This window comes from Egretta garzetta, unplaced genomic scaffold (assembly GCF_000687185.1).
Source record: "Egretta garzetta isolate BGI_Z169 unplaced genomic scaffold, ASM68718v1 scaffold42, whole genome shotgun sequence".
In the NCBI taxonomy this organism is placed as follows: Eukaryota; Metazoa; Chordata; class Aves; order Pelecaniformes; family Ardeidae; genus Egretta; species Egretta garzetta.
The window spans coordinates 861,447-875,458 of NW_009258782.1; the positions used below are offsets into that span (position 1 = coordinate 861,447).

The 14,012-nt window shown below is 49.2% G+C and overlaps 1 protein-coding gene across 1 annotated transcript in view; it reads left to right on the top strand.

The window, feature by feature from the left end:
• Positions 1-2,599: 2,599 nt before the first annotated feature.
• Positions 2,600-14,012, top strand: part of LOC104135730 (voltage-dependent T-type calcium channel subunit alpha-1H) — a 126,499-nt gene continuing 115,086 nt past the window's right edge. Inside the window, 3 exon segments of the mRNA XM_035889125.1 lie at positions 2,600-2,704; positions 5,690-5,823; positions 10,843-10,940. Coding sequence (XP_035745018.1) covers positions 2,612-2,704; positions 5,690-5,823; positions 10,843-10,940 — 325 coding nt within the window. The 5' untranslated portion in view covers positions 2,600-2,611.

Genomic DNA, 14,012 nt, shown 5'->3' on the forward strand with positions numbered 1-14,012 from the left:
CAGGCTGAACAAGCCCAGCTCCCTCAGCCTTTCCTCCTAGGGGAGATGCTCCAGTCCCCTCCTCATCCTTGTTGCTCTCCTCTGGACTCTCTCCAGGAGGTCCTCATCTTTCTTGAACCGGGGAGCCCGGAACTGGACCCAGTGCTCCAGGTGGGGTCTCACCAGGGCAGAGTAGAGGGGGAGAAGAACCTCCCTCGCCCTGCTGGCCACACTCCTTTTAATGCGCCCCAGGATACCATTGGCCTTCTTGGCAACAAGGGCACAATCAGTTTTCTCTAATGGAAAACCAAAGCTAATTGTCAATCAATTCTGCTAGAAAGGAGGGCTCGGGTGATGGAGAGCAGGATGAAGGACAGTAACACAGCCAGCGGCCCTTGGCGGATGGTGGATTCAAAAGCCTTATCGCTCCCATGGCAGGGAAGAGCCTAGGCTGAACGCTTCCCCATTGCTGGAGCAGCAGGGGACGGAGCCAGCGCAAGCCCAGGATCCGCATCCCAGGGCAGGGCAAAGGAGCAAGGCTGGAGCAACCAGGGCCAGTGTGCTCCCCTCCTCCACAGTGAAGCAAAGGACCTCAATCATCAGCATAGTTACACCTTTTTTTTAACAGTTCAAAATCCACATGCTTTTATTTTTTTACTTTAAAGGAAAAAAAACATCTGCAAGTATAATAAGTGAAATGAATGCAATTGCAAGCGCCCTGGGAATAGCGCGGGATCCGTGTTTACAGGGAGTTCCACACGAATCCCATCAAGCAATGCAAATGCTGTAAGGAGGATGTGGCCACGGGATGTGTTTGGGTCTGACGGGGGCTGTTTTCTCTCTGGAGCAGGATTACCACTCTGCTTCTAATTAGGCAAAAGGGCCAGGAATGCAAAGAGCCCCTGAAGATGTCAAAAATCAGAAAGAAGTCGTTGAAGGGAGGGAGAAATTAAAATACACTGACGTTGGTATTTCAGCGATGCACAAGTCCTCTGGGGCTGTCGCCAGGAGCTTTGCCTGCTCCAGCTCCTTCTGCAGTGCTGATGGGGTGACCTGGGGTTTTACTTCATTTGTTTATGTGATTTCATGCATTTCCATTTTAGAGAAGTGGGTTTCCAAGTTTGACACCTTTGGTCTCCAGCGTGGGCTCCAAGGTGTTCCTAGCTCTGAATTTTCAAATTAAAGCCCTCTCTAAAACAAGAAGCAGTTTGGGTTCAGGTTTTAGGGAAGCTGCAGGACCTGACCCTGCTGACTTCTCTTTTTTTGCTTTTAATCTGGATAAATGAAAGCGTGTGTGCAAAAGTACTTTGAGACTGCAGCCCTGCCCTTGCCTAATCTTATGCTGCAATAAATCTTATGCTGAACTGCTAAAAGGCCAGATAAAATACTTCTAAAAGCAGCAGGGGTAAATAGGGTAGGTATTTTTGTTCAGGTTTCCAGGGCAGGAGAATTCTTGTTATCAGAAATAAGGCAATGTGCTTCTCCCTCCATGATCCCTTGCTCACATACTCTTGTGTGGTTGAAAGCGTGAAGGTTTATTCACACACAGATGTTTCCAATTATTTTCCTAAGAACAGTTCTCTCATTCATGCTTAATTTGTGAAACTCCTGTTTGTTTCCCCCCCATCTTTTTTTTTTTTTTTTTTTAATTATTTTTAAGAGTCACACCAGCAGCGGTAATCATAAGCTCTGCGCCTATTTTGTTCTGATGCAAATCACCGCTTACGACTTTGAAATTATTCATCTTGGTGCAGCTGAGCACTGTAAGAGAGTATGGTCTTTTTTTGATGACTGGAGACATCCAACCTTGAGCCCCTTCCATCCCTTTCGAAGCCTGTGCTGTGCACCCTGGGCCCTGGTTTACATCCCATATCCCAACATGCCGCCATCCTTGGCCCTACCAGTTTGTGCCACCAACTTGGCTTTGTTTTGCCTTCATCCTCGGTCATCATGTAGAGCTCAAAATGGACTCTATAGCTCCTTGAGACTTAGCAACTGGGTAGGGAGGAGATAGCCTGCGTGGAGCACCCATTCCCATGACTCGAGATGGAAACAAGGAGAGCAAGCTCACTGGTTGGAGCAAGGAACGAGGCACAAGCCGGGTTTCTGGTGGTGCCTGAATGAATTAATCTTTCTTTGTCTTGCTTTCTTTAGCTTGGTAATGAAAAAGTTCATGCTAGTGGACATGTGGGGTGGTTTACTGGTAAAACCCTTTGAGATCTGGAGATGAAAGTTGCTGTGGGAGGAGGGCAGAGGCAATCATGCTCTTGGCTGCCTCTGGGCACACATGAAATACAGAAGAGGATGGCGGTGTGGAGGGCCTGGGATGGAAAGCGTAGCCATGGGCCTGGTTGTGCTTCTGTGACTTTGCTGCTGTGTAGGAAATGAAAGGCGTCCTTTGTCCCTTCATCTCAAAAGGACTGCCCTTTCTAAGGCCCTCTCCTCAGTTGTCAAAAACTTCAAACCTTAGGAAATCTGGGATCTTTGGCGGTGTTTTCTTTAGTGCTTGTGTGAGGAGCGAAGGCTTTTTGATGCGTAGATAGCATGGTGCTTGAGCTTCCCCCCTCCCGATGGCCGCTGAAGCGTGTGCTCTCCTTAACGCCCTCCTCTCACCTGGTTTGAGCACGTCAGCATGCTGGTCATCCTCCTGAACTGCGTCACCCTGGGCATGTTCCAGCCCTGCGAGGACGTGGAGTGCCAGTCGGAGCGGTGCACCATCCTGGAGGTAAGGAGCCCATGCTGCCCTGCTTGCCTGGGAGGTGCGGGTTGCAGGGGGGTGAGCATCCTGGGAGGTGGAACCCCCATTTGTGCCTTTTCCCTAGGATCCAGCCATGAAAGCCCTTCCCATAGGGATTTTTTTCCAATAAGGCACACTTGGGCATGCTAAGGCTGTCCTCTGGGGACACCTCCTGCCATGACCCTAGGTGAGACCCAAAGGCTGACTGATTTGGACTTATCCCAGCAAGATCCTTTCTCTACACAATTAATAAGAGTAGGGGGGCTCAAAACTGGGCATCCAGCTCCCGCTGGAGCTGTTGAACACTTTTCAGTTACAGGATGGCCAATGCCACAGGGAACCTCTCACTCGCAGTCAGTCGGTTCCACCGCAGCTGGGTGACTGCCGGCATCTCTTGGATTGCTGCAGTCTGGTCTGTGCAATGTGGTACCCATGGCTTTGCCATTTCATTCCCTTCTTCGTAAACAAAAAAGCATGGGACAGGCCCGTGCCTGCGCTCCTCCGCAGAGGAGCCCACCAGAAGTGCAGCGTGGCCAAGTGCCAGGATAACTGGCCTTTGGGAAATGCGTACGTGTACAAAGCTCCCAGACCCTTGTTTGTTGGCCACCCCAAGCTTGGGGGGTATCTTACTTATCACTTCATCCCTCGCTGTCTCCTGGCAATCCCCTCACTGCCATATGCCCGCAAGGCTTCGTTTTGGAAGCACATCCCGGCAGCATCTGGTGCGTGGGCTGCACCTTGGCACTGGCTTTCCTGCAGCAAGTCAGTTCTCAGGCTTGGACCCAACTTTTGTTGTTTCTAATGCATTACATCAACCTAGGCAGGGACTACCGATGTGTGGTAGTGTAATGGGCTTGGTTCGTTTGAATTCTGCACAGATCTGCTGCTTTACTTCCCTTTGGGCATTCCAGCCATGCAGGAAGGCCAGTGGGATCCTTCCAACCAGCCTCTCCTCAAAGATGGGTCCAGAACTGCCTGCAGATGCCAGGAATAGATGAGTTTATCATCAAACCCTCTTTCGACCTTAAAAGAGGATCTGTTAAATGCAGAGCCAAGTAAACCAGGTGAATTGAGAAGCCACTGTAGGTTTGTTGCGGAACAAGATCAGTTTTGGAGAAACTGTTGCCACCAGAGGCATCCAGTGTAGGGATCGTCTCAGAGGGTCAGGCTCAGGGATGGTGGCACCAGAAAATGTCACGCTGCAGGCAGCTGTGGGCTAAGCTGCCCCCAGAGAGCCCATCAGAAAGTGGCCGATCTCTCCCAAAAAGTTACCCTCCACATGCCTGCCGTTTTTCTGCGTGCATTCACCCACATGAGACTTTGTTTGGAGGATGCCCATCCCTGCCAAAATGCCCAGACAGACAAAGGGGATCCTGCCTGGATGAGGAGGTGACCTTATTGAATTGTTCCTTATCTGCCTCTTATTTTTTCATAATTTAATCAGGTTGCAAACACATGGTTTGCATGGTCTGTTCTCTTCGGAATAGACACTTAGACGTCTGCGAGGAGCCCAGGCATTAAATTTGGTTTCTGATACCACCTTAATGATTACAACGTATATTTGCAAAACCCATAGGGTTATCCCGAAGGGTTTGCAGGCAGAAGGGGGCTGCATGTGAAGCCACGGTTACCCCTCATCCTGTCCCAGCTTGCAGGAGGGGATGGAAGCCAGAACATGAGTTTAGAAAAGCCTGAACTCCGTTAGGGAGGCATTCGGATGCCAGTTATTAAATGAACTGAAATAATGGAGCAAAACTTCAGCGTAGTTTAGGAAGGGAAAGGTTGGTTGATAAAGCCAACAGCCAGAGAAGGTGGTGCTCACGTGCAGCCACGCAGAGGTACATGGATGCGCGGTGGGAACTTGGCTGCCATGGGGATGCTCTGTTCATTTGACCATTAATTCACTCACTGGAAGTGCCACAGGCACAATACCAAGGAGCGTGGTCATTAAGAGAGTGGTTTGGACAGCAGCAGTCGTGTCTGTAGATTGAGAAGTTCCCGTGCTTTATCCAGTCTGTTACTCAAAACAACGAAGCCTCTGCATGTGATTTAAAAGCAATCTGTATCTCCTGATGTTCGAGTTTTCAGGCAACATGTAGAAGAGCATTTACAACAGAGTCCCTTTCGTGGTATCTTCACATACAGCCACATTTCATGCATGTACATGTAGCCTCCAGGAAGGCTGGAGAAATCACAGCTGTCCATGTCCCCGCTACCCTACAGAAGCCATGCTTTAAGTAAAGGCTGAGGCACACTCTGTGGGGCAGCGCTGGATTAATTTGCGCGTCTTTATTTTCACTTCTTGTTTGTACAGTAATCTAAATCCCCAAATTTTGACCTTCATCCTGTGCTTGGGCAAACAGGCTTGCCAGTGGGATGCCCTGAGCCCCTGCACCACGAGGAACCGCTCCAGTCGTTCCTCGCGTGCAGCAGAACTGCCGGTGCAGTTACTGCTTCAGCCTCTGCTTCACGTGCACGTTCACTGCCAGCCGTGGCTGGGTCTGTGGGTAGGAACCTGGTCCCTGCAGGAGTCCGTGAAGCATCAGAGGTGAAGCACATCCCCTTGCGTTAGCCTGGACACATTCTTTCTAGGAGATATGAGCTGCCCAGTTTGGAAACGCAGCTTCCACTGCAAATGGCTGAGACCTCCTGGACCCAACCACAAGCTGCTGTTGAACGTGTAGGCTTTAAATGCCAAGAAACACACCCAGCCGGTACACAGCCATGTCCTTGTATCTTTGTCAGCAGATTAATAGAAGCTGCTAATGCTTCCTAGGAGCTGGGCCCAGGGGTTGCCATCACCCATCAGGTACTGCAGGTTTTATTTCGGAGTTTGGTAGGTGGCCCTTTGGTACCAGTAGCATCTGCCAGGGTATACAGGGCTGTGGTGGGAGCGCTCATGTCTCTGCTTTCCCTTTCCTTGATAAGAAAGCACGGCAGAACTGACTGTAATAATCTTTTACTGGTCTCCAGGCATTTGACGACTTCATTTTCGCTTTCTTTGCGGTGGAGATGGTCATCAAGATGGTGGCTCTGGGGATCTTCGGGCAGAAGTGTTACCTTGGAGATACGTGGAATCGCCTGGACTTCTTCATCGTGATGGCGGGGTCAGTAACAAAACCTCATAAATTCGCTCTTCGCGGTGAAAGCAAGAAAATCCCAGAGAGCCAAATCCGTAGGCTGTCCTGGCTGGTTTTTGTAACGTCTTGTGAAAGCTGCCAGGCTCGAGCCAAGGCAAAGTCTCATGAAGTCTCATTTGGTTTCACCTCTGGCAACCACGCCAGGTTATGGGGTGGGTTATGAATGTCAGGGCAAAAGCCACCGGGTTTTTGATTGCAATCTTTCCGCCAGTGTCATCTCTGTCAAATCAAGCACACGCTGATCTAGTCCTTGCGATGGCCAATTGTCCATCTCCAGAATGGGTGGAAAAAGCACACAGCAGCTCAGCCCCACTCCTGCTATGTGACACCGTTAGTGAGGCAGAGAGGTAGAGATTGGCCAAATGAGGAGAATCTCGCCCAAAAATCTGGTTCAGAAGGTTGAAATCCCAGTGGGAGAAGCTGGCCAGAAGTTGACCCAAATTACAAGCGCAGGCAAATGCCTCCTGTGAACTTCTCTGGGTTTACATTTTAATACTGTCTCCCACAGCTGCTTCTTTGGGCAGGGTGTGTTAATAAAGAGATACAAGGAAGATCCAGGTGCTTTTGACACTGATTCCCTCGCACACGTAGGTCAAAACTGAGTGGACTAAAAGCTCGGCGAGTCTAAAACTTTTTACTATAAATAAATGGATTTTAGAAACCCCAGGCTCTCTTACCTGCTCAGTCTACTCTAGAAAGGAACAGACTGCTTTAATTACAGAGCTCTGCCTTATTTCTGAATTCCTGGGTTTATAATGACCGGCCTGGGGTTAATTAGAACATTCCTGTAATATGTTGGGGCATTTTTACCCTTGCATTAGTGATGTACAATCTTCACTGCACTAATGGAGTTTTGTTGTGCTCCATGTTATTTGTCTGGAATACAATTAGGAATGGCCTTACTGGTTTGAATAAAACATGAGCTCTCCTGCGCAGAGCTTCCTTTGAACCTGTGTGTGGTTGCAGCCCACGGAAGAACAGCAGGGACAACGAAAGAAGCAGTTAATTATTTTTTTCTTTCCAAAGCCAGTGCAGAGTTTAAGCCAGAAGTAGTAGGGGAAGAGCAAGGCTGTGGCTGCAGGGGAAACTCAGGATCAGAAATCTGCCGTCCATCAGCAACATGCCAGCCGTGGTTCCCCACGCTGAACCTGCAGGCAAGCAGAGGTTCCCCACATCGTCAAACAGCTCATCCCAGCGAAGCGGGAGAATAAAATGGCCCGTGCAGGCAGAAAGGCTGAGCCCTCTGCTCGGAGCCAGGTTTGGCACCGGGATCTTCATTAACGCAGCACCTAGGATGAGGGGGAAGGTGGCTGGTGAGTCAATTTGGTGGTTTTCCAGGGCATTTCCCCACCCTCTGTGGCTGGCAGAGATCTGGGAAGAATGAAAACAGCAGGAGACCCCGACGGGAAGCCCTGCTGCCAGCCTGGCGTTACTCGGGCTGAAGATGAGAAGAGGAATGGCCCCTTTGCTGCCTGATCCTGAGCCATCTCCAGATGATTTGGGTGCATTTGAGCCATACCTGTGACATTATTTCCCATCTCTCAAAAGAGGGGCTGGGCTGGGAGCTGGGCTGGCCGATAGCACTGGTGGAGGGCAAGGAGAAGCTGTGCGATGGGCTGGGGTTCTTCACCACCTCCCCCCACCACCACCACCACCGTTCGATCCAGTGTCTGCTCCTAAAACTGGAGGTGGTTTCAGCAGGGAGCATGCTACTGGAGTAAGAAGAGTTGCTTTTTCCAGCAAGTGGATGGATGTGGTGAAGTTTTTAAAAGGCTTTTTTTCTGATAAGAAAGGAAACAAGTGATAGGCAGCGCTGCCGCTTTGTTTGTCCCATTCGGTCTCCTCAAATAAGCTGATTTGGCTTGCTAGCCCGTATACCAAAGAGAGCAGAGGGGTAATCAGGGAAACTACAAAATAAACATATCTTCTGCCTCTAGCCACAGATTGCGTCTGAAGTTTGTTCCAGCACTGAAAGCCCTTTCATGTTTCGCTTGCCTGAGAAATGTGCCCTGGAAAATTTCAGACCAAATGGAGCTTAGAGCCTTTCAGTCTGTCCAGCAGCCAAGTTGAAAGCATTTCCCAAGCATCAAAAATGTTGTCCACAGGAGCTGAAACCAGAGAGATTTCTTGCACATCCAGTCCCCGGAGATGTTGCAGGCTCATATGATATGCTTTGGACATCTCCAACTTGACAGCTGAAGGACTGGAAACTGTTCATGGTAGAAGACATCGCAAAGGCTTGTGCCTCCTCTTTTTTTTTTTCAGCACCCAGAGGCTGCAGGGAATCGGCTCGCAAGTGCCAGTCCACCCAGACCTCTGGTCCCTGCATACCCAAAATTTCCAGCTCCAGCAGGTTTCTGTCGGGCGTTTGCAGGGCATTCTTGGTTTACAAGTGTGATATGAGAACAGGACCTCAAGCTTGGCCTTGACAAAGAAACCTTTGACTTTCTTATGAAGTTTTCAAATGTTTTCCCTGCTTGTAGAAGGCCCAATCTGGAATCCATCAAGCATTTCAGGTTGGCTTCGGCAGGTGATGTAGATCCCCCTGAGACTTGCTTTCAAATCCTAAATGGAGTATCACGGAAATCCAAAGTGTCAGGGTCAGAAAGTCTGTTTCCTAGACTAAATCCTGGCTTATTCATCCTTTATCAGCCCTATTGAAACTCCAAGGGCCAAGTAAAAGTGAGGCCCCAGGAGCTGGCCCTTTAACACATGTGCTCTCTGGAGTAGGAAACCAGCTCCCAGGGGAGCATTTCGTACTCCTTTCACATGCTGTTAGTGCTTCAAAACCTGTAGCAGCTACACCAAAACCCACTTACTCAGCCGCCCGCTAAATTGTGAGTGTGCTGTATTGGGCCCACGCCAGCGAACAGACTCGGGCTTCGGCACCGTTCGCTTCGGGGACGTTAAACAACACCTTGGCTATTCCTGCAAAGCCTGTGTAGAGCAGACACCTGGTGCTGGCCCCAGGCCCCTCGACGCAGGTGTGAACGGGCATTTCCCATGGCTTTCCCACTGTGTGGTCCTTCATGCGGCTCTGGGCAGCTTCCCACTGCTCCGGCTGCTTAATGAACACACGTTAGATTTAAAACCTGTTTTCATGCCGTGTTGAGTTTTAAAGCTATTCATTGTGTTCGGCTCAGTTCCTACGTGCAAGCTTTAAGGTGGTTTTGATTTATAAACTCACTAACTGCTTCAGAAAAAAAAAAAATAATAATACCCTCTGGAAGGTTATCACTAAAACCAGCTCAAAATCACCAGGGCCTCTGCCTGGCAAATTAAGGCTCACGGGCCCAAGTCACCTCAGTGCGATGCCAGTGGTATAGTGGGGTTACACCAAACAGCTGCAGGAGAAAGGCAGAAGAGAAGCAAACATGAGAAAATTGCAGCCTTTCAGTACTTAAAGGGGGCCCAGAGGAAAGGTGGGGACAATCTTTTTAGTAGGGCCAGCTGTGACAGGAAGAGGGGTGATGGTTTTAAACTAAAACAGGGCAGGTTTAGACTGGATATAAGGAAGAAATTCTTTACACTGAGGGTGGTGAAACCCTGGCAGGGGTTGCCCAGAGAGGGGGGGGGGGCCCCCACCCTGGGACCATTCCAGGCCAGGTTGGACGGACGGGGCTGTGAGCAACCTGATCTGCTTAGCGGTGTCCCTGCTCCTGCAGGGGGGTTGGGCTGGGTGACCTCTAGGGGTCCCTTCCAACCCAAAACATTCGATGATTCTATGATATTCCCAATTAAACTTTGTAGAGGAAGGCAAGGCATCAAACACAAAGTGTAAGGCTCCGGCAGAGCAGAACGTGGGCACGGGGACAATGATGCTCTGGCTGGCCTGAAGCCTAACTTCCCTCTGCTGTCGCCTGAAATCCAGTCGGCTGTTGCTTCAGTCCATTCAGCTGCTGCTTCTTGAGGCCACATAATGATTTTGGTCCATGCTGGCTGCAGAATGCATCAACTGAAAATGAAGCATCCGCTGAAGCACCTGGTTGCAGCAGTTCAGCTCATATTTGCTTTCCTCCTTCCATATCTATTTGTTTATTTAAAAAAAAAAACCAAACCAAAACAAAAGCTCTTTCTCCATGGGATCCAACAGCTTACTCACAGGGTTGCTTTTGATGCTGTTATGTTGTTTGAACAGGCGTGGTGAGAGATTTGTGACATATTTACAAGTGCTTCCCCGTAGTCAAACTCATAAATTGTAATTACAGCCATGCTAACTAGCCATAACCCCATTAAAAAAACAACACTACACATATTTGCCACTCATTGCTATAAAAGAGCAAGAAAACCGACTCGACTTAACATCTTTCCCAGCCTGGGAGAGAAGTATTTATGTGAAATGGAGATGGAGCATGAAAAAGAAAATGTTCCCTATTCTTAACCATAAAATGGAAACCCAAGTACTTTAGCGTCATTTGTCAGCTTGGTTATTCACATTTTTGTCATAAGGGGAGAGATAAGCTGGCGTGAAAGTACGCTGGGGTGCTAGTGGGGGGTATAATATCAGGAATATCTTATTGACTTTGAGCTGCATGGTGTTGTGCAGTAATCTCCCCAGGAAGGCTGTGGATGCGCTGCCGGCCGGAGCGCGATACACTAATGGAAAGGGAGAGCAGCTCAGCTGCAGAAGCTGAGCACAGAGCTGGGGGCCCCCTCCCACCCCAATTTCTGTGGCCTGGACCTTGTCGGGCCAAGTGCTGCTCTCCGATGTGGTACCTGCAGCCTGTTAGCCTGGGAGCGCGTCTGCCTGACGGTCCCTGCACCGTCGCTGCTCCTGGGGGCATTTTCAGTCTCTTAGAGGCTGAGATGTCCCTTATATCCCCCACCAGCAGCATGATGCACGTTTTGAGCTGCAAACACAAGAGTGAGTGGTTTTGCAAGCCTGGGCTATGGCTCCCAGAACGCGCAGGCAGCGGCAGCCCCAGCACCTTCAAGCCCAGAGACCGAGCATCCCGCATCCTGACGCCTTGCCTCTTTCCCCCGCAGCATGATGGAGTATTCTCTGGATGGACACAACGTGAGCTTGTCTGCGATCCGCACTGTCCGGGTACTTCGGCCGCTACGAGCCATTAACAGGGTCCCGAGTAAGTAACGCCTTCGTCCGCACCCCAGCCCCGCTGCCGGGCTCATCCCCCTGGGGACACCGGGGGGTTAAAGCCACCCCAGCTGGCTCTCTGCCTGCTAAGCCTTGCAGTAGGAGTCTACTCTCCTGCTGCTGAGAGCAAGTTCATTTATTTTAATTTTTAATGGCCAGTTAGAGATCAGTTATTTTTATTATCAAAAAAAAGGAGAGGAATGTTATTTGTGGGGGGGGGGGGGGGGGGGGCGGAATTTTCATGGCTGTTTTCCAGCGTTTTTGCGAGCTCTCTGAGGGAAGCAACTCTCTGCTGCCTGTGCAAAGTAAATAACAAAGTTTCTATCAAGAAAGGGGAAAGGTCAGTTCTAAGAAGGATCTTCTTGCCCTGAATGGGTTCATTTTCCCCTCTCAGCTATTTAAGGTCTTTCCATTTCTTTGTGTTCAGGATTAGAAGCGCAGCAGCCTCCGTTGCTGGTGAAATACCACGGAGGGTTGGCTGTCATGTAGAACAAAATTGGGTTCATCCACGATAGAAAGTTCAAGTGGCCCCCAAATCCATTTTCAAGTGGCTTCAGCTGCTTGTCTTCTAAATCCAATTTGAAAGCCAAACCGACGAGTTGAAATCATTTCCTGCCGCAATCAGCTGTCTGCTGAGCCGTCCTTTGCCAGGTACTAATTTCATAGCGCTTTCAGCATTTTTTACCCAAAATCCACTCAATTCAAAATGCAACGGCATTGTATGGAAATCATAGAGGTTCCTTGCAAAAAAAAAAACCCCAAAAACCAAAAAACCCCACATTTCCTGTTCTTTTTAAAAGCAGATTTGAATGACGGAGCCCTGCCGATCCCCGCTGAACATCCTGGCTGGATTAATTGCCCGTCATGTCGGCACATCTAGGGACAGCAAAACAAACACCCCCAGAAGGGTTTTGGTTCCACTACCTCAGATGAACATGCAAGGGACCAGATGGATGTTTACGCACAGGAGCCTTTCAAGTTTCTCTCTGAGTTCAAATTCTTCAGGATTTTTCTTTAAAAAAAAACCCCATAATAATCAGTAAATTCGACAGTGACATCATTAGAAGTTAAAAATGAGACAAAAAGAAAAGAGAGGCTAAAAAGGGACCGTGAAACCCTCCAGAGCTTTGTTTTCCTGATGAGGTTTTGTTACCAGGGTTTCGGAGCAGCCCAAAAGCACAACACAAAGTTTTCCCCTGGGGTTTTGAGCACGGTGGCTCCGTGGGACGGGGAGGAGCAGAGGGGCACTGCATGTGCTCAGCTCGGAGCCCCGCCAAGCTTTCGGGCTGGGGTGAGGATCAGGCTTGCTCTGAAGTTATTTAAATCCATAAAGCCCTTGGTAGCTCTCCCTGGAAATAGTGGGAGTCTCAAGCTGGGATTCAGCCGGGCTGAGAGCAGAAGCCGGGGGAATTTGAGGATTTACGTGCCTGTTAAACCGCGGCCCAGGGATCCAAACGCCTCCAAGTCTAGGTGAAATTTTGATCTGGGTCCAGTTTGTGTTTTTCTTGCTTAGGAGTCTGATATTGAAGCTTTGAAGTAAGCCTTTTAGGCTGCCTTCTGCTATACTTGCCACTTTGATGTTTGGTTTTGTTTGGGGGATTTTTTTTTTTTTTTCCCAAAAGAAGGAGATAGAAAATATTCAAATTTTTGTTAACAGTGGATGAGGTTAAATCCAAAGAGCTCAAACCATGTTTGGAGTTGAGTGGCCCAGCTTGACGAGCAGCTAGGCTGGTCTTACACCACGACCGGCATCTTGAACAAGTGCCAGAGCAGGATTAATATTCCTAGAAATATCTCGGTTCCTGGAGGGCAGATGATCACGGACTCGACTTGTTCATGAGACACAAGCTCCATCCATTTTTAACATCGGTATTTTTACTGTTTCAGACTGATATAATCCAGGGTGTGTGGAGAATGAATAGCAACAACCCTCAATTTGGTTGTATTTTTGCAGTTTCTTGGTAATAACAGTTACATTTCTAGTCTTTCATCCGTGGGGATGCTACAGCTTAGCTGGGGGGTCACCTCGGATGCCCAGCGCATCCCAGGCAGCAGCTCAGCCCCATCCGTGCTGTCCCCAGCCACCGCGTCACTGGCAGGAGCAGGGTTTTTGGCTCAGTGGCAGTCGCAAAAGGACGTCGAGCAGATACGAATTACGGCTGGGGTGGAAGGGACAAGCCTGGCGTTCGGTTGCAGGCACAGGGGAAGCAGGGACGCACAAGAAACAGCCTGGCGATTTATCCCCGTGATGCCTGGGCACTTTTCCTGGGTTCCAGCCAGCACTGTTAGCTCTTCGCTTCCAGGCACAATAAATTCACCCACATGATTATGTCATTTTTATTTTATTTGTTAAGAAAAGAAAGGAGAACCCCAGCCAATAAAAACATCACCTCTATTAGAAATCATTCCTTGAAAAAGACTGGAAAAATATAATTCCTGCAATTTATATGTTTGGCGGGGGCTGTAGTTAGGGGCAGTTTTTAGCAGTGGTCACTATTTCTTCAAATTCATTTCACTGCTTTATTTTTATTTTTCTATGATGTGGTTTAAACCAGGCATCACATGGAATGGGAATGAGAAGGAATCCTGATCCTCATTTCAGCCTAACCGGTACTCATGCTCTTTTCCCATGGCACCCTTGACATCCAGCTGAGAGCCCAGAGCACCCTGAGTGGATAGCAAACAGATGGATTCAATCTCAAGAATGGTGCCACTAAACAGCCCAAAATACCAAAAGTAGCTGAGCAGAAAAAAGTGCTCTGGCACAGGGAGATAAATTTTAACCATTTTGGGAAAAAAAGAGCGAGAATACTGGGGGGAGGGGGGAGAAGAAAAGCCCGGCATCATCTTTCCAGTGGGAATTAAAGTGAGGCTTTTCTGCTTTTCCAAAGATAGATTTGCGAGGGAAGTCTGAAGGGGCAGTGCTGTGGGATGTGCTCCTGGGGGGCTTACAACGACAGCACGTGTTGGGAACAAGCGTTACAAAATCAAACCCCCGCTTGCCTCCAGCTCTGGGTTTCCCCCTGCGCGGGGAGCAGAGGCAGGGGCTGTCCCCGCGGCT